This window comes from Xyrauchen texanus, chromosome 25 (assembly GCF_025860055.1).
Source record: "Xyrauchen texanus isolate HMW12.3.18 chromosome 25, RBS_HiC_50CHRs, whole genome shotgun sequence".
NCBI classification, from domain to species: Eukaryota; Metazoa; Chordata; class Actinopteri; order Cypriniformes; family Catostomidae; genus Xyrauchen; species Xyrauchen texanus.
Window position 1 is genome coordinate 6,447,842 of NC_068300.1, and position 24,637 is coordinate 6,472,478.

Here is a 24,637-nt window from a genome sequence, read left to right on the forward strand (position 1 = left end):
CGCTTTAAAATATTCAGTTTCAAGAGAAACAAGCAAAAGTCTGAGAATTTCATGTTTAATTTCTGAAATGTGAATTCTTTAAATCCATCAACTGATTGGAAATTATTTCAATGAAGGCGTTTATATGTTGAATAAAGATTTTTAAAAGCTAATATCCGATACTGCTTTCAGGAAAACTAAACCAAACACAAAGCACACATTTATATAATCTCAGAAACATTTATTTTGTTTTACAGAGCTGTTGGTGTTTGTGTTTATATTTTCCTCATGAGAGAGCTGAAGAAAGAGGTGACGTCACTGAAGACAAAACTGATGGAGAGAGACGACAGGTTACAGGTTAAACATTCATTTCATCCTTAAAGTTGAGATTGTAATTTTTTAAATGATGTGATATGATGAACGGTACTGATGTGATTGTGTTGTGTTTGTCAGGAGCTGGAAAAGGTTTCCTGTCAATCTTCAGTGTGTGTGACTGATGGGACCTCCACAGAATGTCAGGATTCAGTGTGGAGCGGCAGAGATCAGTCCACACCACAGCGACTGCTGGACAAACTCTCTGAACAGAGATCCAGAGACACACAGGACTCACAGCTCACCTTTACTCTGTTCTACTGACGGTAATCAGGGTGAACAAACCTCCACAGAGTCTCTGACTTCTGTCTGTAACACTGGAGAACAGCAGATGCTGCAGACACCAGTGAAGATGGAAGTGAAGCAGGAGATGGAAGGAGAGGAACACAGTGATGACGATGATTTTATTCCTTCAGGTATGTTTCTTTAATGTTTTTTCAAGACAATCATCTGTCATGTCAAAATCTGTTACAAGAAAGATTGTTTTATCACTCGTAAATGTTTGCAGTTACAAGTTTGTTGTTTATTTGCTCTACGAGACATTTCACAAACCATTTCATTTCACCTGCTGGACAAGTTAACTGACAGTATTATCATGAATACTCAGTCTGATGAGTGATTAGAAAATGTAAATTATATTAACAGTAAAACATGTTATCATTAGGAACAATACTGATTATATGCCACTGCTACGTATACTGATATACTTGTAGATGTGCTCAAAACCCTGCATGTTACGAAGTAAACCTGACAAATATAAATGCTCCAATAGTCTATAATGCAAGCAATAAAACACAGATCTCACCCAACAAAACCATTCTTCGGTCTGACCCATTACTAGATAGTTTAAAACTTAATTGCAAATTATTGTAAATGATAGCACAGCAATAAGGATGACATCATTTTGTGGGGACGCCACCATGTTTTTGGTAAACAAAGGCATTTTTATACAAAGATATACAAACAGAGCGTCAAGGAGCCGGTATAAGTGGAGCTTCTCCCCATTTCCGGAGAGGAGGAACAGGACGGAAAGCAGGGGGAGGAGGAGAGACAAGGGATTGAGTGAGCTCCTCCCCATTTCTGGGGAGGAAGAACAGGACGAAAAGCAGGGGTAGGAGGAGAGACAAGGGATTGAGAGAAGCGAGAGAGAGACAGAAGGATCGCAGGGCTCGCTGGCTCCCAAATAACCTGCCATGTGATCCTCTGTCAGATGGTTGGCTGTTTGGAGCAACGCAGGATGGTGGCAAAGGACCCACTCCGCCATCCCTCACAGAAGTCGAGAAATGGTAACCGCTGCACCGCAAGTTGGGCTTCCCCGGACAATAGTGGAATTAATCGGACTGCCCAATAGGTGCTTTGCCAGCCGCATGCCCCTGCCATCCGCAGAGCTCTATGAATGCCTTCGGATCGTCGAGGGGGCCCATCTTGACTAGCGGAACCTGGGGTAGGGCGGTCCGGGGTCGCGGCGGCAGCAAGCTCCAGAACAACTGCTGGTCCTCTGCTTGGGCTTAGAGGTGCGCAATGAGTTTCTGTTCCTGCTCCGTGCGCAGCTCGAGGAGAGTTTGATGTTGTGTCTGGTGGTTGCTGGCAAGGGTCTTGACCACTGATACTCCAGAGGTGAGGGATCAATGGCAACGTTCTTCGTCCCTTAATCCCTGTTTTTGGCGCCTGTTTGAAAAACGTATTCATTTTCGTGGAAAGGAGGAGGCTCTTAAACCTGTCTCTACTCTCACTGCAAAAACAAACAGCTGTTAGTGACAGTCATTGCCAGGTGATTGTCCTTACCATTCTCATCTCCTGATATTGCTCTCCATTCACAAACCATCGCTCAACCACACCCCCACTACCACATAATATTATTCATATATGGCGAAGAAAAACACAAGATATTTTTTTACTAAAAAAAACGTGACACAATGCAAAGATGCTGTGATGTATATTATATAAGAGGTTTAGATAACTCACGTAAGATTAAATGCAAAGGCAAAAAAATGTGAATAATAAATTATTGTTTGTTTTGCATACAAAATAAAGTCATACACATCTGTGATGTCATGAGGTTCTGAGTTCTTTCCATTTGCAAATATGTGCTAGGTGCATTATATTTAGCTACAGCACTCCAGATTAATTTTAATTTCACTTTTGAGGACTTCCAGACATTTTTGTCCACTACACGTAATTTACAAATCCCTCTCCCTTTATAAAAAAAGAAAGATGAATTCCCCCACTGCTAACACATCCTGTAGGATTCACTCAGGAAACACTGATGTACTCAACCTTTATGTTGGTCCAATCATGTATGACTTTCTTTCTGTGACTGTAGTTCACATTCATTGTAAATGAAATGCATAATCATGATATGCAGTTATTATCCAGAATTGATGGTATAAAAATATACTTTTTGCACCGAAAAAAAAATCACAAATAAATACTGGACATTTGTTGTGTTCTGACATTAAATTAGGATTCAATTTGATGATTTATATTTGACCCTCTTGAACTGTTTGTTGTCAATTTACTGTGTTCATTGCAGATCTGATGGAAGTGAAAGAGGAAAGTCAAGAGCTGAATGAAGTGGAGGAGAAACTTCAGTATCAGAATCATCATGATTTAATAACTGGAGGAAATTCTTTGAGTGGCTTCAAGACTCAAAATAATTTCTCACCAAAAAAGCTTCAAAGAATTACAACCAAAAATACTTTAACCTGCTTTCTATGTGGAAAGAGTTCCACATGTAAAAGTCAGCTTAATACACACATGAGAGTTCACACAGGAGAAAGACCTTACACGTGTCATCAGTGTGGAAAAAGTTTTGCATATCCAGTCGATTTTAAGAATCATCTCCGCTGTCATTCTGGAGAAAGGACATTTGAATGTGATGAGTGTGGTAAAACATTTGTTTTAAGTTCAGGCCTAAAGCGACATCTGAAAACACACACAGACGAGAAGCCTTACAAGTGTACTTTTTGTGGAAAGAGTTTTGCACGCCTGTCCTATTTTAAAGAACATCAGAAAATACATACTGCTGTGGGTGCTCATATGTGCTTTGATTGTGGAAAGACCTTTATTACAGCCTACAACTTGAAACAGCACCAAAGAATTCATACTGGAGAAAAACCGTTCAAGTGCTCACACTGTGAAAAGAGTTTCACTCAGTCAGAACACCTGAAAAAACATGAGAGAATTCACACTGGAGAAAAACCTTACAAGTGCTCAACCTGTGAAAAGAGTTTCAATGGGTCAGAACACCTGAAAAAACACGAGAGAATTCATTCTGGAGAGAAACCTTACAAGTGCTCAACCTGTGAAAAGAGTTTCACTCAGTCACAAAACCTGAAAAATCATGAGCGAATTCATTCTGGAGAGAAACCTTACAAGTGCTCAACCTGTGGAAAGAGTTTCACTCTGTCACAAAATCTGAAAAATCACGAGAGAATTCACACTGGAGAGAAACCATGCCACTGCTCTTGATGTGGGAAAAGTTTCAGAGCTGAAAGTAATTTGCATAGACATGTAAAAAAGTATTGCCCAAGTACTAACAGTAATAGAAAATCAGGTCCAAAAATATCAAGTAAATAGTTAGAAATTCAGATAAACTCTTAGACCCTGATACCACACGTACTTCACCCAGACGTCTGTTTACGCCATGAAGATTTTAAAGTATTTTTTAGGTTGATTTTTCATCTGTAATATTTCTATAAGATGTTTAGTCTTGGATGTCAATAAAACATTCAGCAGAAGTCTTTGAGATGTTTAAGGTTTATTATGCAGATGTTTATTAGATTGAAATGCTTTCCTGATAAAACAGATCTAAAATGGACATCTCAGAGATGTACTTGTGCTATCTGGGGATGGAATTTCTTCCAATAGTGCAGCATCATTTCAGAGAATATCAAAGGACATTTAAGGAAGGTCTTGGTATTAATTGAAAAAACATATTTGTGCGTGTGTATTTACAGTACGATGCAAACGTTTTGGACACTTCTGAAAAATGCCGTAAACAACGTTGTCTACATTTTCCAATAATTTTTATTTTGATCCGGTACGGTGGGTGGCGCAAAGCACCTGTGAGCTGGTCTGCCCTCTGCCTATGACAGATGAGAAGAAGAACTACTTAACAAGTTTACAAATCAACCATAGACAAGCATAATGGGTTTTCTAGCAAGCATATCAAAAAATAAAACTGATTTCTTTACAAGATGCAGCAGCAATGATGACTTTGTTGTTGACACTATGCTTTTGTCCCCGAAATTGAATCATCACGGTCACTGCAGGATAATCGTGGATATCCCCATTCACACATCTTACCTTCACCTTGTGACTAGTACCCAAAGCCACGTCTTGAACCAGGCATTGATGGATGGAGATTTGGCTGCAACCCAAATCCACCAAGGCCTGGTATGTACCCCCCCTTAATACTCACATGTACGCGTTACGTCCCAGTTCAATCAGGGGCAGCCTGCGGCACGTCGGGGAACCAAACAAATGTGTCCACCTCCATCAGTGGCCACAGGTCCCGGAAATGCACGGGCTCCCTGCAGCCCCAACAGACCGGCCCAGGATCCAGGTCTGCACCTGTGACGGCAGGTTCACCACCCTGGAAGTGAGAGCAGAGTGGAGCAGGGGAAACCAGTGGGTAGTACAATCCCCAGAGTCAAGGAGCCGGTATAGGAGGAGCTCCTCCCCATTTCCGGGGAGGAGGAACAAGACAGAAAGTAGGGGAAGGAGGAGAGACAAGGGAATGAGAGAAAGAGAGAGAGAGACAGAAGGATCTCGGGGCTCGCCGGCTCCTGTATATTTGGTCATCTGTCAGCTGGATGGTTGTTCGGAGAAACGCCGGATGGTGGCGCTGGACCCACTCCGCCATCCCTCTCAGAAGTCGAGCAATGGTAACAACTGCTGCACCGCAAGTAGGGCTTCCCTGGACAACAGTGGAATTAATCGGTTTTCTAGCAAGCAGATCAAAAAATAAAACTGATTTCTCTACGAGATGCAGCAGCGATGATGACTTTGTCGTTGATTTGCTCAATGAGACATTTCACAAACTGTTGACTGGCAGTATTATCACGTAGACACAGTCTGAGGGGTGATTAGAAAGAATCAAGTGTAAAAAAATTATAATGTTTTTGGTTAAAACATGTTAGAGTGATTATATGCCTCTGTCACTCATACTGTAAATACTTTTTGTTTTGTACATTTGTTGAAAGTCACTGTGTAATGCACTCTCATAAGGACTGTTAAAACAAATGTTTAAAACCAATTTTTTATTGTACACCGATCAGTCAAAACCTTGTTAAAACCACCTGCCTAATATTGTGTAGGTCCCCTCGAGCTGACAAAACAGAACCAGCCCTATTCTTCTCACCACAATTGTACCGAGTGATTATCTGAGTTACCGTAGACTTTGTAGGTTCGTACCAGTCTTGCCATTCTTTGTTGACCTTTTTCATCAACAAGGCATTTCTGTCCACAGAACTGCCCCTAACCTGGTGTTTTTGGTACCATTCAGAGTAAATTCGTGAGACAATCATGCCACGGTCCAAATCAATGAGATCACATTTTTTCCCTAACTTCATTAACTGAAGCTCCTGGCCCATATCTGCATGATTTTATGCACTGCAGAGCTGCCACATGATTGGCTGATTAGATAATCGCATGAATGATTGTTTGTGCCAGACGGGCTGGTTTGAGTATTTCTGTAACTGCTGATCTTCTGGGATTTTCACACAAAACAGTCTCTAGAATTTATTCAGAATGGTGCCAAAAACAAAAAACATCCAGTGAGCGGCAGTTCTGTGGACGCAATGCCTTGTTGATGAGAGAGATCAACAGATAATGGCCAGACTGGTTCAAACTGGCAAATTCAACAGTATCTCCGATAAATGCTCTGTATAATTGTGGTGAGACGAATTTCTATAGAATGCTATTCTGAGATGCGGGTTGGCGCTAGTTTGGGCGGCATGAGGGGGACCTACATGAAATTAGGCAATTGGTTTTAATGTTGTGGCAATCTTATTGCCTTGTACATCTACTTGTTATACATTTGCTCAAAACCCTGCATGTTACTAATTAAATGTGACATGCTAACATTGATATAATGCACACAATTATTTTCTTTAAACAACATTACATTGTATTATTTTTTTATCAAATGAATTGCTTCTATCGAGATCCTCACAGCGTAATCCAAAACACAACACTGGTGTTAGTTTTCTGGCTTCATACATTCACTTTGAATCGTGCATCAAATGCCGACTATATATGTAATTACATTTGCAGTTGTTTTGCAGAGAGTTTGTCGAGGTGGTTTGGACTGATTTCTGCTGCTCCACACTGAAATCTGACATACTGTGAAGAAATAAAGCATGTGCAGATCTAATGCGCATGCATATATCAGATGCAGTAAGATTTGAGGATAGAAGGTAGGTATTATGACTCTTGTAAGCTTTTCACATCAGTTCTTTGTGTTCAAGTCCCATCCACTATTTTTAGTCTATTATATTTGATTTAATATAAAATCATGCTCAGTTACAAAAAAACAGGCCTAAGCTTTGTTGTCTTTTGAGGAAAAAAATCACTGCATGAAAAGAACTGTCTCCGGACCAGTAGGCTCCTGTATAAACTGATACATTTTGGATGTATAAAGAAATAATCTACTGGCCCGGAGTCTCAAATTCCACAGGCCCATTTACAACTGATTATATACCATTTTGGGTGTACATGTATAGTGATTGACGATTCCTTCCGTGCTATGGCCATTGGTTACCATGATAAGTAATCCTCTTATGTTGTCTGTCAGGAGACTTTTTCACACCTGTGTCACATTTGTATTTCTCAACTTTTGGATAAAATGGTCACCCCTTTTGGTCATTTATCTGGAACTGGATTGGCTAGGCTGACCAGATGTACCTGTTTTCCGGGTACAGTCCCGTTTTTTGACTGTCTGTCCCCGACTGGAGCTATCCCTTGAAATGTCCCTGTTTTTACTGTGTGTTAAAAACAGTCCGCTAAGCTAAAATACATGGCAAGAAAGCACCTATTGAAGCCTACCAGAAATAAGGTTAATCGTGTGCTATTTATTTTGACCAACAGAGGGGGCTCCTTGCTATAGCAGCTTTAAGTAATTCATTTTCCTTTATTGATTACTTGTTCATTCCAGTTTTGCCATTAGGAACTGGACCAGTGTGCAAGTGCATCATCATTGTTAACAGCTTTGAAGTGAGGCACATATTAGTTCTGTTATAAAGAATTAACAACAACCTGGAAAAATAAATGAAATGTATAATAAAGTATCCACAAAGAACAACAATAAATGTAAGTCATCACATTACAGCATGGATTGCATTGTGCCTTGCTAGGAAACAAGTGACTGAAAAGCATCATAATACGTCATGCCGAGGGTTCCCTAGCCTGAGGCAAAGGAGGGAGGAGTGTGACGAGGAGGAGGGTGGGATTGTGACTACGCACACCCGGCCCCCAATCAGGCTAATCAGCCAAGGAGAGAGAGAAATGTAGCCGGATCCGGTAGTTCGGGAGAGAGAAAGCCACATGCACCTATCCCTCGCTCTGGAGAGCATCAACTAATGGCTGATGAACTGAATGTGTTTTACTACAGGTTTGAAAAGCCTTGTCTCACACCCCTCCCCGCTCTGATCTTCAATTCACACCAACACCTGGAACACCCCTCGTCTCCCCTCCTGCTACTCAATCTGCACTTATGATCTGTGAGGAGGATGTGTGCCGGGTATTTCAGAAACAATAGAATAGGAAAGCTTCAGGCCAAGACGGTACTTCACCTGCTTGTCTGAAAGTCTGCGCTGACCAGCTGGCCCCCAATTTCACACAGACCTTAAATAGATCAATGGAGCATTATGAAGTTCCCTGCTGCTTCAAATGCTCCACCATCATTCCGGTCCCCAAATAAATCCCAGATCACATGAATTAATGACTACAGATCTGTCGCTCTCATGTCTGTGGTCATGAAGTCGTTTGAGAAACTGGTTTTGGACTACCTGAAGACATCGCTGGACCCATGCTGGACCCCTTTTGGTTTGCTTACCGATCAAACAGGTCTGTGGATGATACTGTCAATAAACCTGGGACTTATTCAAGGATTCTAATTGTGGACTTCAGTTCAGCCTTCAATACCATCATGGCTGATCTTCTTTCAACCAAACTGACCCAGCTCTCCATGCCCACCCCAGTCTGTCAATGGATCACCAGCTGTCTGACAGATAAGCAGCAGCTAGTGAGACTGGGGAAACTCGCATCTGGGACCCTCACTATTAGCACCGGTGCTCCTCAGGGATGCATTCTCTCTGCACTACTCTTCTCCCTGTACATGAATGTCTGCACTGCAAAGGACCCCACCGTCAAGCTCCTGAACCTTGCAGATGACACCACAGTCATTGGCCTCATGTATGACGGTGATGAGTCTGCATACAGACTGGAGGTTGATCGGCTGGCTATCTGGTGCGGTCACGATAACCTTGAGCTGAACAGGCTCCTATTATTCCTATTAGATCATTGGCTTGTTAACGATTTCTCATATGCGTGACCGTCAAATCTGTACTCCTGCAACAACTGCAACAGTTTTTCATTGCCTAAACTGTTTTCTCCCTATTGTGAAATATGTACCTTGGCATACTATACTCTTCAATTGGCTGTATAAACGTAGCCATTTATTCATTTTTATAAACCATGAGACTCTTAACCTATAATTAAGGCTTTATGCAATGCTTAACGCTTTTAAGGGCACACTTAAGTACAAATAAATACTTATAAGGGAAATCGTAAGGGATTGTGACGTTTTACCCATAAAAATCCTTAAGTAACACTTAAAGAGTTATTTTCTGCAACACCCTTAAGTTTAAGAGAAGCATTGGGGTGACCTTAAGGGAAAATTACATTTAAGGGGCCGGTTGCACCAGCTATACGTAAGTTACACCTTAGCCTAGTTGTGGCGTAAAAGGCCCCAAGTCACATTTTACGCACTACTAAATATTTGAGCATTGCACCATTAAAATTGGGTAGGACGTAACCCTACGTATAAACAATATTTATGGAAGCCTCCAACCAAGGGTAATGAATGGAATAAAAAAGCAAACTGATATTTTTTTTACATCAATGAGCTCATGTTTTGCATGACAGGCATCAATCCTTTCGACATAGAGTATGATGTTGACATTTACACTAATTTACAATTACGAGAGAGAAAAATAAAACAAAACTTTTATGCGGCTCTTCAGCATGAAACCGATCTATCGGTGCAGTTTTCAGGGTGCGTCGCCGGGTGTCAACACATTCAATATATATATATGATATTAAAATAAATGTTTACAGCCTGTTGTATCAGCATTGATTTATCACCCCTTATTTATTTTAGATACAGTTCCTATGTATTGTTATTTACACAGGGCAAATATACTATTTATCAAATCTACTTTTATTATTGTATTTGAATGGGATATAATCTATGACAGCTGACAGTTACATGAGCAAACAAGGTTTAAACATCAACTGTGACAAGAGCAAATTGACGTTTGCAGCTTTAACACATCTGTGTACAAATTTGAAGGCTGTTAATCGGATAAAATTAAACGTCATAGTTAAGTCTTGCTTAAGAACATGTGGTGTAACCAAATTAAGCACTGACTTGGTTACAAACTGTCTAGTAGTTTCTAAGCCCTTAGTGTGAACTTTATGTCCTAAATTAAGTGTGACTATGCGACCTTCATACACACTCCAGTCCAGTAGTTGGCGGGAAATCACCAGAAGTTGTTTCGCTAACCTTCATTAAACAAAAGAAGAACTCGCAGTTTGAGCCCTCAGTTCGGTACATATTTTCGGTAATTTGTGAGATTTATTGTTATTTCTGTGTGTATTTTTATGCATGTTTTCTCTCTTTTGTGTTTTAATGATCGTAAACGACGCTTATCGCCGTATGTGGCGGTTTTGTGACGGACTCTTTAAAATATTCAGTTTCAGGAGAAACGAGCAGAAATCTGAGAATATCATGTTTAATTTCTTATATATGAACTCTTTAATTTAAGCTGCTGTTTGTAAATGTGTTCAGTGAAGGAGGTTATATATCAAGCACCTGGAACATTGTGAATTTGATGGTTTTTACACTATGGTGTTGTAAGAAATCAACCTAAAATGTAATTAGCCTATCTTATTTATATTGTGTTAAAATATTCTGACTATACATGAATTCACACATTACTGAGTTGAGATTGGGATTTTAGTGAAATTGTTTGTTTCTACTTATTAGTAATTATAAGATTAGTAGATTAGTGATTATTTTCACTAGGCTATTAATAATTAATATCTATGAATATCTGAAGGCAAACATGGCCAGTTTGTTTGCTAATATCATTATCATTAAAACATATTACACCGGAGGACAACTTAATTCATAATATGTCCATCATTGTAGGAGATCCAGACATTTAACCATTTATTCTACTGGAGAAACGAGCAGAAACATCTGAATATCACCTTTTATTACTGATTTATGAGCTTGTATCCAGCGGCTGATTGGAAATGAGTTCAATGAAGGCGATTTTTGTTGAATAAAGGTTGCTGTGGGCTAACATCTGATAATATTCCTACTGTCAGATAAATTAACCCAAACTCAAGGCACATGTTTATATATTTACCATCTCAGTAATATCTCAGCTGAAGAAAGAGGTGACGTCACTGAAGACAAAACTGATGGAGAGAGACGACAGGTTACAGGTTAAACATTCATTTCATCCTTAAAGTTGAGATTGTAAGCTTTCAAATGATGTGATATGATGGACGGTACAGATGTGATTGTGTTGTGTTTGTCAGGAGCTGGAAAAGGTTTCCTGTCAATCTTCAGTGTGTGTGACTGATGGGACCTCCACAGAATGTCAGGATTCAGTGTGGAGCGGCAGAGATCAGTCCACACCACAGCGACTGCTGGACAAACTCTCTGAACAGAGATCCAGAGACACACAGGACTCACAGCTCACTTTACTCTGTTCTACTGACGATAATCAGGGTGATCAAACCTCCACAGAGTCTCTGACTTCTGTCTGTAACGCTGGAGAACAGCAGATGCTGCAGATACCGGCGGAGATGTGTTCAGTGATGCTGCAGGAGGAGATAAAAGAAGAGGAACACAGTGATGAAGATGGTGGTGGTGATGATTATGATGAAGATGATGATGATCGAACCTCCACAGAGTCTCTGACTTCTGTCTGTAACGCTGGAGACCAGCAGATGCTGCAGACACCGGCGGAGATGTGTTCAGTGAAGCTGCAGGAGATAAAAGACGAGGAACACAGTGATGAAGATGGTGGTGATGATGATGATTATGATGAAGATGATGATGATCAAACCTCCACAGAGTCTCTGACTTCTGTCTGTAACACTGGAGAGCTGCAGACACCAGCAGAGATTGAAGTGACGCTGGAGGAGCTAGAAGAAGAGGAACACAGTGATGAAGATGATTTTATTCCTTCAGGTATGTTTTTTCATGACAATCATCCATCGTTTCAAAATCTGTTACAAGAAAGATTGTTTTATCACTCTAAAGTCACACTAAAATGTTCCCCACTGATTATCTTTGTTTTAGTGCTCCATTGTCTTTTAAAAACGTGCATGTACTCCAGTGTTTCCTGCACCGCTTCTGGATCTACTGCAAAAAATAAAGCGAAAAATAGTGCTGATGTACGCTTGCCTTCGGACATAAGAATAAGTCTGGACAATAAAGCAGACTTCAATTCTATGTAGTTGTACTGTATTGGTTGGATTTCTAGAACAATCACATTGCTGGCAACTCTAGTGCACCAAAAGTGAATGGCCACCAAAACTTTAAACTCAACTCAACCTTTATTTATAGAGCACATTTATAACAACAGGAGTTTACCCAAAGTGCTTTACAATACATAATTCAGTCACAACATAATATGCATAATATACCCTTATATAAATACTTATAAATACCTATATATATATATATATATATATATATATATATATATATATATATATATATATATTAGTCTAAGAGTCTAAAATCTATATCCCTAATTAAAAGTTATTCAAAAGCAAATTAATAAAACCATTTTTTAAATCAGATTTATAATATCAGAGTGTCTGAGCTGTCCTGATATGAAGTGGAAGCTTGTTCCAGAGTTTGGGGCTTACAATAGCAAATGCCCGATTGCCCTGCATTTTGTAGCGACAACGAGGAACTTTCAGCAGACATTAGTCAGCTGACCCAATTGCTCTAGTAGGAGAGTAAGGTACAAGAAGGTCACAGAGATATTGAGGTGCGAGACCAGATAGAGCTTTATATACATAGAGCAGAATTTTGAATTCTGTCCTCCATTTTATGGGGAGCCAGTGTAGGGATGCTAATACTGGTGTAATGTGTACAAACATTCTAGACCCTGTAAGGAGCCTAGCAGCTGCAATCTGGACAACTGTAAACGGAACAAAGCAGTTTGCGACAGTCCGGTATACAATCTAACCTTGATATTAGAGAATGAATCACAATTTCTAAGTCTGATTTAGAGAGAAAGTGTTTTACTTTTTTAATTGATCTCAGATGGAAAAAGCTGCTCTTAACAACAGCACCGATCTGTCTGTTTAAAAGTAGTGATGAGTCCAAGATCACTCCAAGGCTCCTTGCACGATCTTGCACATTTAACGATAGCGGACCTAGTTGTTCGACCAGTCCAGGTAAAGAGGACTTAGAGGGGCTGAGAATGAGGACTTCAGTTTTACTCTAATTTAATTGTAAGGAATTGTCAGCCAGCAATCAATATCAGCGAAGCAATTTAGGGCATTCTGTATTGATAATTTTTTTATCCAAGCATGCTGGAAAATGTTTTGTGTCGTCAGCATAGCAATGATGAGACATGCCATATCTCTGAAAAATTGAGGACAGTGGGCACATGTACACGGAAAATAGTAAGGGTCCTCAAATTGATCCTTGTGGGACCCCTTTCAAATAAGAGGCAAACCATACCATACACTGCAGACGATATAAAAGAATATCATGATCAATAGTGTCAAATGCGGCACTGACATCCAACAATACTAAAACCACCAAATATCATTAGTTACCTTCAACAGTGCAGATTCAGTACTGTGTAGAGATCTGAAGCCTGATTGAAATGTATCTCTAAGATGTTGAACTTATTTAGGTGAGAGTAGACCTGTGTGTAGACAACTCTCTGTAACATCATAGAAATGAAAGGCAATTTTGAGATTGGTCTATAATTATTGTGAACAGCTGGATCTAAAGAGGGTTTTTTCAACAGAGGATGTACAATAGCATGTTTAAGACAGTTTGGAACAACACCACTTGCTAATGAACTGTTTATAATTGCTGTCACTCTGGAACCAATTGTTGTAAAAACATCTTTAAAAAGACAGGGGACAAACATCCAGCTTTTAACTGGAACACTTCATCATCAGAGCTAAAGCACATAATGTCTGCATAAAAGAAATCCATACAACTCCAGTGGTTTAATATTGCTGCGTCCGAAACCACATGTACTGTATGTGATGAAGGCACTTATCTGCCAGCAAAATAGTACATTATTTTTAGGTATGCAAGCGTATGAATAGAATTCACACATACTTCATCCGGGGACATTGGCATCGTCTCGTGACCTGAATCTATGACATAGTGCACATAAGTGTGTGGCAGGGCGGAGGGCGGGGCCGGGTCGTGATCCTACACACCCGGTCCCGTATTAGGCTAATTATGCCTCCGTGAGGTTTAAAGGTCGACTGCAGAGGGCTGTGCAGATCGTTAGCGGACATGTCCGTCATGTGTGTTTGTGTTGTCTTTTAAGTTTTCCATTAAACTATGATTTATATCGTCAAGCCGGTTCTCGCCTCCTCCTTTCCCATCCTTTAACTGTTTTACAAAGTGTAATGGCCTTTGTACTCCAAAGGTGACGAGATTATGAGAGTAGATTCAACGACGAATGGCCTTTTCACATAAAAAGCGACGTAAATGTTCGCCGTTACGAGTTTGTTTTTGATTTGCTCTTCGCGAAAGAAAACGTTTGGGACACTTTCACAAACTATTTCAGTTCACTTGATGGACAAGTTGACTGACAGTATTATCATGTAAGTCTACACAGTCTGAGGTAGAGCTGGGTATCGACAGGCACCTCACGATACAATATGTATTGCGATACATTGCAATATCATGGTTTGATTCCGCTTTTAATTTAAATTAATTTGGGTATAGTTCAATTATAATGTTCAATTTGCTTGCATTCAGTATGAAATAAATTCTCTTTCAGCTAATGCTGTTATTCATTATACAGAGGACCTTCTAATTTGTTAAATTACAGACAAATTAATAAAAACTTTTACTCTCAGCATGCAATGAAAAGAGGAAGTTCTCGGTGCTGAACTTCTTTGCCACTACACCACTCAAACACTGGTGAGTGAAATCTAAAGAATCACCAGCCAGTGGCTTATCACAGACATTTTTTGTAGCAATTGGGAAGTATTTACACACATCTGAATGTTGGGGATTGCAAACATGTGAGAGAAGTCCAGCATGTCCGTGAGAGAAACTGTGAATCCTGCAGGATCAGTTTGTCTAATTTGTGCCTCATAGAAATGTCTCTGACTGCACTGAAAAAATCACAATACATGGATCTGCGTAGCAATACAATATCGTGAGAAATAGTATCGCAATATATCGATAATTGATAGTATCGACACAGCCGTAGTCTGATGGGCATTTAAAAACAATCTAAAAAATTATTTGAAAAAATTATAATAATTTTAACAGTTAAAACTTGTTATTATTAGGAACAATACTGATTATATGACACTGTTATGTGCACTTGCGACCAAGAATTTTGAATATTTACAGATTTTGCTCTTATAGAATGAAATTGATACTTTTATTCAAAGTGGCATTCAACTGATCACAAAGTATAGTCAGGACATTAATAATGTGAAAAATTACTATTACAGTTTGACATTTTTTTTCAGAACTACTAATACTACTTCAACGAGTTCTCATCAAAAAATCCTCCCTGTGCAGCAATGACAGCTTTGCAGATCTTTGGCATTCTAGCGGTCAGTTTGTCAAGTGTGACAAGGAGGAGGGCGTGGCCAGGCCGTGACTACACACACTCGGCCCCCGATTGGGCTAATCAGCCAAGGAGAGGGATAAGTGCAGTTCAGGAGAGAGAGAGAGACACATGCAGCTGCCATGTGTGTGTTTAAGTTTTTGTGTCTTTTTGTTTAAGTTCGTATTAAAATATTAATCGAGTTACATCCAGATGCTCTGGTGACATTTCACCCCACGCTTCCTGTAGCACTTGCCATAGATTTGGCTGTCTTGTCGGGCACTTCTCACGCACCTTACAGTCTAGCTGATCCCACAAAAGCTCAATGGGGTTCAGATCCTTATCACTCTTTTCCAATAATCTGTTGTCCAATATCTGTGATTCTTTGCCCACTTTTCTTTTTGTTTTTCTGTTGTGAAAGTGGCTTTTTCTTTGCAATTCTTCCCATAAGGCCTCCTGAGTCTTCACTTTACTGTTGTACATGAAACTGGTGTTGAGCGGGTAGAATTCAATGAAGCTGTCAGCGGAGGACATGTGAGGCATCTATTTCTCAAACTAGAGACTCTGATGTACTTATCCTCTTGTTTAGTTGTACATCTGGTCTTCCACATCTCTTTCTGTCCTTGATAGAGCCAGTTGTCCTTTGTCTTTGAAGACTGTAGTGTACAGCTTTGTATAAAATCTTCAGTTTTTTGTCAATTTCAAGCATTGTGTAGCCTTCATTCCTCAAAACAATGATTTACTTGTGAGTTTCTTGAGAAAGCAGTGTCTTTTTTGCCATTTTTTACCTAATATTGATCTTAAGACATGCCAGTTTATTGCATACTGTGGATCTCAAAAACAAATACAATGTTAAGCTTCATTTTTTTGAACCAAATATCTTTCAACTGTGTTTGATATAATGGTAAGTGATTGTCTACTACCAAATTAGCAATTTAGCACGATTACTCAAGGATAAGGTGTTTGAGTGATGCTGCTGTCTACATTTGATCAAAATGACTTTTTTCAAATAGTGATGGGGCAGTTTTTTACATCGGTAATGTCCTGACTATAGTTTGTGATCAGCTGAATGCCACTTTGGTGAATTAAAGTACCAATTTCCTTCCGAAACAGCAACATCTGTACATTACTCCAAACGTTTGGCTGCTAGTTTATATACTTGTGTTTTGTACATTTGTTTGAAATTGCTACGTAATACACACTCAATGAGTGTTAAAACACATTATTAAAACAAATATTTGATTATATCTTATTGTCATGTACATCTACGTGTTATAGATTTGCTTGAAACCTTGCATGTTACAAATTAAATGTGAAACAATTTCTACAGCCATGGCCAAAAGTATTGGCAGTGACATAAATTTTGTTTTGCAAATTTTTCTGCTTCAGTTGTTGTGGTGTTGATTCACATTGTTTCTAGATTATTGTGCAGTGTGATCAGATGTATTTTAAATAATTGCAAAAAGCTTCATTGGCCATTGGCCAACATTATCACAAAAACCCAAATGTCACTGTTTTTTGGTCCTGGCACAAAATGACCAGCCAACATCATTTCATTAATCATATCAGCTGCACTTGGGAAAGTGTGAATTGAGTACTAGTCAGGTGAAATCACATCATTCTGATTGGATAATAAGAGCAGACTGATTGCTATAAAAGGAGGGAAGAAGTGCTTACAATCATTGTGTTCTTGTTAGCAATGGTTACCTCTAAAGAGAGACGTGCAGCCTCATCGATTTACATCAAAATGGCCTCACATGCAAGGAAATTACTGCATAGAATATTGCACCTTAAAGAACCATTTACCGGATCATAAAGAACTTCAAGGAGAGAGGTTCAACTGCAGTGAAGAAAGCTTTAGGATGTCCCAGAGTGTCCAGCCAGCGCCAGGACTGTCTCCTCCTGAGGAGTTGGCTACGGAATCGTGTCGCCACCAGTGCAGAGCTCAATATTGGCAGCGGGTTGGTGTGAGTGCACCTGCAAAACGTCCTGCAAGAGCAACTTCTCCCAACAATCCAGGAGCAATTTGGTGATGATCCGTGCATTTTCCAGCATGATGGAGCACCATGTCACAAGGCAAGAGTGATAATGAAGTGGCTCGGAGATCCTTACATTTGAAATTTTGGATCCGTGGCCAGGCAACTCCCCGGATCTTAATTCCATAGAGAACCTGTGGTCAATCCTCAAAAGGCGAGTGGACAAACAGAAGCCCAATAATTGTGATCAACTCCGAGCACTAATAAGGCAAGAATGGATCAGTATCAGTCAGGATTTGGCCCAGAAGCTGAGTGAATTGCAGAGGTTATGAAGAACAAGGGCCAACACTGTAGATATTGACACTCTGAATATATTGAGTGTTTTTGCCAATAAATTCTTTAAAACTTATGAAATGCTTATCATTGTTTTCCAGTATACCATAGAAACATGTGAAAAAATTATCTTCAAATACTGAAGCTGCAAACTTTGCAAAACACAAAATTTATGTCACCGCCAATACTTTTGGCCACAGCTATATACACTCACCTAAAGGATTATTAGGAACACCATACTAATACTGTGTTTGACCCCCTTTCGCCTTCAGAACTGCCTTAATTCTACGTGGCATTGAGTCAACAAGGTGCTGAAAGCATTCTTTAGAAATGTTGGCCGATATTGATAGGATAGCATCTTGCAGTTGATGGAGATTTGTGGGATGCACATCCAGGGCACGAAGCTCCCGTTCCACCACATCCCAAAAATGCTCTATTGGGTTGAGATCTGGTAACTGTGGGGGCCATTTTAGTACAGTGAACTCATTGTCATGTTCAAGAAACCAATTTGAAATGATTTGAGCTTTGTGACATGGTGCATTATCCTGCTGGAAGTAGCCATCAGAGGATGGTACATGGTGGCCATAAAGGGATGGACATGGTCAGAAACAATGCTCAGGTAGGCCGTGGCATTTAAACGATGCCCAATTGGCACTAAGGGGCCTAAAGTGTGCCAAGAAAACATCCCCCACACCATTACACCACCACCACCAGCCTGCACAGTGGTAACAAGGCATGATGGATCCATGTTCTCATTCTGTTTACGCCAAATTCTGACTCTAAAATCTGAATGTCTCAACAGAAATCGAGACTCAACAGACCAGGCAACATTTTTCCAGTCTTCAACTGTCCAATTTTGGTGAGCTCTTGCAAATTGTAGCCTCTTTTTCCTATTTGTAGTGGAGATGAGTGGTACCGGTGGGGTCTTCTGCTGTTGTAGCCCATCCGCCTCAAGGTTGTGCGTGTTGTGGCTTCACAAATGCTTTGCTGCATACCTCGGTTGTAGCGAGTGGTTATTTCAGGCAAAGTTGCTCTTCTATCAGCTTGAATCAGTCGGCCCATTCTCCTCTGACCTCTAGCATCAACAAGGCATTTTCACCCACAGGACTGCCGCATACTGGATGTTTTTCCCTTTTCACACCATTCTTTGTAAACCCTAGAAATGGTTGTGCGTGAAAATCCCAGTAACTGAGCAGATTGTGAAATACTGTGAAATACTCTGAAATACCGGCCTGTCTGGCACCAACAACCATGCCACGCTCAAAATTGCTTAAATCACCTTTCTTTCCCATTCTGACATTCAGTTTGGAGTTCAGGAGATTGTATTGACCAGGACCACACCCCTAAATGCATTGAAGCAACTACCATGTGATTGGTTGATTAGATAATTGCATTAATGAGAAATTGAACAGGTGTTCCTAATAATCCTTTAGGTGAGTGTATAATGCAAGCAATAAAACACAGATCCAACAAAACCAATCTTCCGTCTGACCCATTATTAGATACTTTAAAACTTAAATATTGTCAGTAATTGTAAATGATTGCACAGTAATAATGATTACATAATTTTGTGGGGAGTTTTAGGTACACAAAAGCATTTTTATATAAAGTTATACATACAGAGTGCATTTCAAGTCACACCAAGTAGTGTTAATATTAGTCATATTTGGCAAAGAAAAACACTTAAGAATATTTTTATTTTTATTTTTTTTAAATAATATGTACACACAAAGGCAAAGATGCCGTGATGTATATATATTCTGGGGTGTAAAAAGTACTCAGAAATTATACTTAAGTATGGAAACTGATTGAATGGCCTGAATGCAGGCAGTTGTGTATAAAGATGGGGAGCTCATCATTAAAGGGAGGAACATAAGTATGTATATTTGGCCAATGAAATAGCATACGCTTTAAAAAGGGAGGACTTGTGAAGTGAGAGACGTTACATCTAGGTTGTAAAACCTTGCGAATATGTTTTGAGATGATCCTACTGTAAAACATATGTCTTGTAAGGATACACCATTCGTCCATGCCCATGAGGAGGCCATGCCGATTGATAGTGCAGACAGGTCACCGACCCATTTTGCTGAGGCCAGAGCCAGCGATAAAAGTGCTCCAAATCAGACAGCAACCTCGTCAGATTGCGAGGACATCTCCTGTGCACAGCCCTCTTCAGATCACCCCACAGATGTTCAATTGGATTCAGGTCTGGGCTCTGGCTGGGCCATTCCAAAACGTTAATCTTCTTCTGGTGAAGCCATGCTTTTGTGGATTTGGATGTGTGCTTTGGGTCCTTGCCGTGCTGAAAGGTGAACTTCCTCTTCATCTTCAGTGTTCTAACGTACGCCTGAAGGTTTTGTGCCAAAATTGCCTGGTATTTTGAACTGTTCATAACCATTGGCCCTGGTTCCAGCTGAAGAAAAACAGCCCCAAAGCATGATGCTGCCACCAACTTGCTTCACTGTGGGTATGGTGTTCTTTGGGTGATGTGCAGTGTTGTTTTTGCACCAAACATACCTTTTGGAATTATGGCCAAAAAGTTTAACCTTGGTTTCATCAGACCATAACACATTTTCCCACGTGCTTTTGGGAAACTTGATGTTTGTTTTTGCAAACTTCAGCCGGGCTTGGATGTTTTTCGTTGTAAGAAAAGTGTTCCGTCTTGCCACCCTTACCCCATAGTCCATTCATATGAAGAATATGGGAGATAGTTGTCACTTGTAGCACACAGCCAGTACTTGCCAGATATTCCTGCAGTTCCTTTAATGTTGCTTTAGGCCTCTTGGAAGCCTCCTTGACCTGTTTTCTTCTCGTCTTTTCATACATTTTGGAGGGACGTCCAGTTCTTGGTTAATGTCTCTGTTGTGCCATATTTTCTCCACTTGATGATGTTGACTGTCTTCACTGTGTTCCATGGTATATCTTATGCTTTGGAAATTCTTTTGTACCCTTCTCTTTCAACAATGAGATGAAAGCTGATGCTTTGGAAGCTCTCTGCAGACAATGGCTTTTGCTCTGAGATTCAACTAAGAAAATGTCCGGAAAGGCCTACTAGAACAGCTGATCTTTATTTGTGATCAGTCAGTCACGTTAAATGATGGCAGGTGTGTAATGACTTCTATTTAACATGAGTTTGAATGTGATTGGTTAATTCTGAACACAGCCACATCCCCAGTTATAAGAGGGTGTGCACACTTATGCGACCAGGTTATTGTAAGATTTTTAATTTAAATTTTTCCCCCCACGAAGATTTCAGTTTGTTTTTCAATTGAATTGTTCACGTTATAGGTCACATTAAAAGTGGAAAAAGTTCTGTTGTCTATTCTTTGTCTCATTCTTTTACATCACAAGAACCTGGCATTTTAACAGGGGTGTGTAGACTTTTTATATCCACTGTATGTACATGTGATTTTTTTTTTTACATTTTTTATAAATTTGCAAAGGTTTCAAACAAACTTCTTTCACATTGTCATTATGGGGTATTGTTTGTAGTATTTTGAGGAAAATAATTAATGTAATCCATTTTGTAGTAAGGCTGTAACATAACAAAATGTGGAAATGTGAAGCGATGTGAATACTGTCCGGATGCACTGTATATAGAGACGACTTAAATAATTAAGAGCCTAATTAAGCAAGTGTGCTAGGTGCATTATATTTAGCTACAGCACACCAGATTCATTTTAGTTTCACTTTTGAGGAATTCCAGACATGTTTGGCCACTAAAAGTTCATTTACAAATCCCTCTCCCTTTAAAAAAAAAAGAAAGTAAAAGAAAGATGAATCCCCCAGCTGCTAACACATACTGTTAGAATCACTCAGGAAACACTGATGTACTCAACCTTTATGTTGGTCCAGTCATGTATGACCTTCTTTCTGTGACTGTAGTTCACATTCATTCTAAATGAAATGCATAATCATGATATGCAGTTATTATCCAGAATTGATGGTATAAAAATATCCTTTTGTGCACAAAAAAAAATCACAAATAAATACTGGACGTTTGTTGTGTTCTGACATTAAATTATGGTTCAATGTGAAGATTTAAATTTGACCCTCTTGAATAGTTTGTTGTCAATTTACTGTGTTTATTGCAGATCTGATGGAAGTGAAAGAGGAAAGTCAAGAGCTGAGTGGCTTAAAGACTAAAAATAATTTCTCATCAAAAAAGCCTCAAAGAGCAGCAACAAATAATTTCACTTGCTCTCAGTGTGGAAAGAGATTCGCAATTAAAAGTCAGTTTAATACACACATGAGAATTCACACAGGAGAAAGACCTTACACTTGTCATGAGTGTGGGAAAAGCTTTGCATATCCAAACAATTTTAAGGATCATCTCTGCTGTCACTCTGGAGAAAGACCATTTGAATGTGATGAGTGTGGTAAAACATTTGTTTTGAATTCAGGCCTAAAACTACATATGAAATCTCACACAAATGTGAAGCCATACAGGTGTTCTTTTTGTGGAAAGAGTTTTGCAGACCTGTCCTATTTTAAAGAACATCAGACAATTCATACCGGTGTGAGGGCTCATGTGTGTTTTGAATGTGGGAAGACCTTTTTGACAGCCAGCCACTTGAAACTTCACCACAGAATTCATACTGGAGAAAAACCTTACAAGTGCTCGCACTGTGGAAAGGGTTTCATTCAGTCACAAGACCTGAAAATACACGAGAGAAGTCATACTGGAGAAAAACCATTCAAGTGCTCACACTGTGAAAAGAGTTTCACTCAGTCAGAAAACCTGAAAACACATGAGAGAATTCACACTGGAGAAAAACCTTACAAGTGTTCACACTGTGAAAAGAGTTTCACTCAGTCACAAAGCTTGAAAACACATGAGAGAATTCACACTGGAGAAAAACCGTTCAAGTGCTCACATTGTGGAAAGAGTTTCAGTCAGTCAGAAAACCTGAGAACGCATGAGAGAATTCATACTGGAGAGAAACCTTACAAGTGCTCACACTGTGGAAAGAGTTTCAATAAGTTAGAAAACCTGAAAAGACATGAGAGAATTCATACTGGAGAAAAACCATACAAGTGCTCAACCTGTGGAAAGACATTCACTCGCACAGAAAACCTGAAAAATCACAAGAGAATTCATACTGGAGAGAAACCATACCAATGCTCTTCATGTGGGAAAAGTTTCAGAGCACCAAGTACTCTATGGAAACATGAGGAAAAGAATTGTTCTAGTATTCACAATGAGCAATGTATTTTTTAGGTTGTTTGTTCATCTGCAATATTTCGATAAGACGTTTCTTCTTGGATGTTAATAAGACATTCAGCAGATGACTTTATGATGTTTATGATTTAGAATGTTTGTAAATTGATATTTTTAAGATGTTTAGCAGATGATTATAAGATCACAATGCTTTCCAGATAAAAAGATCTAAAACGGACATCTCAGAGATGTACGTGTGCTATCTGGGGATAGAATTTATCCCAATAGTGCGGCATCATTTCAGAAAGTAGCAAAGGACATTTAAGGAAGGTCTCAGTATTAAATTAGAAAACATGTTTGTGTGTGTGTATTAACAGTACTGTGCAAAAGTTTTAGACGCTTCTGAAAAATGCTGTTAACATGGTTGTCCACAATAATCGTTTTCGCCCATCACTGATGGATCTGCCCCAGGCGACCACCTAGTTCGTCTGTAACTAAAAACAGCCTTGAATGAAACCATTAAAAGGTTTAGTGGCCATCCAGCTCTCTGATAGGCTGCACAGGGCATTTCCTCTGTTGACATGAGAGAGGAGAACCTTCCAGAAGAACAACCATCTCTGCAGCACTCCACCAATCAGGCCTATATGGTAGAGTGGCCAAATGGAAGCCACTCCTCAGTAAAAGGCACATGGCAGCCCGCCTGGAGTTTGCCAAAAGTGCACTCACTAATTTTTCCACGATGCTGCACCCAGGCCACTTAGTGTCGGTGTAACCGAAATTACTGAGTGCACCTTTAAGTTCAAAATTAATTTCTCTGTTCATCTTATTTAAAATTACTTGTGATACTGTGAAAATGTTTTTGTCTAATGTCACTATTAAAGCCCATCCTTCATAATCTGAGTCTTGTGTTTGATTTGCACTGACTAACATTAGCATGTACATGTAACATTTACATATTAACATTATAAATATATTTTTCCCACTTACTGTAACATTTGCAGTTAAGTCAGAAGTTTACATTACAGAAGTCAATAAAAAATGTTTTTTTTTTACTACTCCACTGATTTAATATTAGCAAACTATAGTTTTGGCAAGTCAGTTAGGACATCTACTTTGCGCATGACACAAGTAATTTTTCCAGTAATTGTTTACAGACCGATTGTTTTACGTCTGATTGACTATATCACAAATCCAGTGGGTCAGAAGTTTGTATACAAGTTAACTGTGCCTTTAGGCATTTAGCCAATTAGCTTCTGACAGGAGGTATACTGAGTTGGAGGTGTACATGTGGATGTATTTAAGGTCTACCTTCAAACTCAGTGCCTCTTTGCTTGACATCATGGGAAAATCAAAAGAAATCAGTCAAGACTTCAAAAGAATTGTGGACCTCCACAAGTCTGGTTCATCCTTGGGAGTAATTTCCAAATGCCTGAAGGTACCACGTTCGTCTGTACAAACAATCAGAATCAGAAAAAGCTTTATTGCCAAGTATGTTTTTTACGCATACAAGGAATTTGTTTTGGTGTTGTAGGCGCGTGTCACACATTCTCTAAATATAAAAAACAAGTATTAAAATATAAGCAATATAAATATAAATGTGTCCACACAGTATATATTAAAAGTAAGAATAAAAATAAAAGAGCATTACAGCAGAGTAAGTACAATGTAGAGCCAGAGGTGGAGTGTGGAGAGTGTCAGGGTGGGTAACTGGCCTTGTTGATAAGGCAAGT

General features: G+C 39.4%; 2 protein-coding genes across 4 annotated transcripts in view; both read left to right on the plus strand.

Moving 5' to 3' along the window:
* LOC127618577 (zinc finger protein OZF-like) overlaps positions 1 to 23,785 on the plus strand; it is a 35,800-nt gene extending 12,015 nt beyond the window's left edge. Inside the window, exons 1-4 of one of the 3 annotated variants that reach the window (XM_052091123.1) lie at positions 10,157 to 10,199; positions 11,021 to 11,091; positions 11,188 to 11,845; positions 21,841 to 23,785. In XM_052091123.1, the coding sequence (XP_051947083.1) occupies positions 11,068 to 11,091; positions 11,188 to 11,845; positions 21,841 to 22,967 (1,809 nt within the window). In that variant the 5' untranslated portion in view covers positions 10,157 to 10,199; positions 11,021 to 11,067 and the 3' untranslated portion in view covers positions 22,968 to 23,785. Of the gene's footprint in view, positions 1 to 236; positions 337 to 10,156; positions 10,200 to 11,020; positions 11,092 to 11,187; positions 11,846 to 21,840 lie in introns of those variants that run through there. The other 2 variants (XM_052091122.1, XM_052091121.1) reach the window with 2 other exon arrangements.
* On the plus strand, positions 646 to 6,588 carry LOC127618606 (gastrula zinc finger protein XlCGF52.1-like). The gene is made up of 2 exons (XM_052091172.1): positions 646 to 767; positions 2,885 to 6,588. The coding sequence occupies exons 1-2, from the start codon at positions 683 to 685 to the stop codon at positions 3,820 to 3,822; spliced, it is 1,023 nt and encodes a 340-aa protein (XP_051947132.1). The 5' UTR covers positions 646 to 682; the 3' UTR covers positions 3,823 to 6,588.
* Positions 23,786 to 24,637: the final 852 nt, after the last annotated feature.

Coding starts and splice junctions, on each gene's coding strand:
- LOC127618606 (XM_052091172.1), top strand. CDS start 683: ATGCTGCAGACACCAGTGAAGATGGAAGTGAAGCAGGAGATGGAAGGA. Junction 768..2,884: donor CGATGATTTTATTCCTTCAG/GTATGTTTCTTT, acceptor TGTTCATTGCAG/ATCTGATGGAAGTGAAAGAG.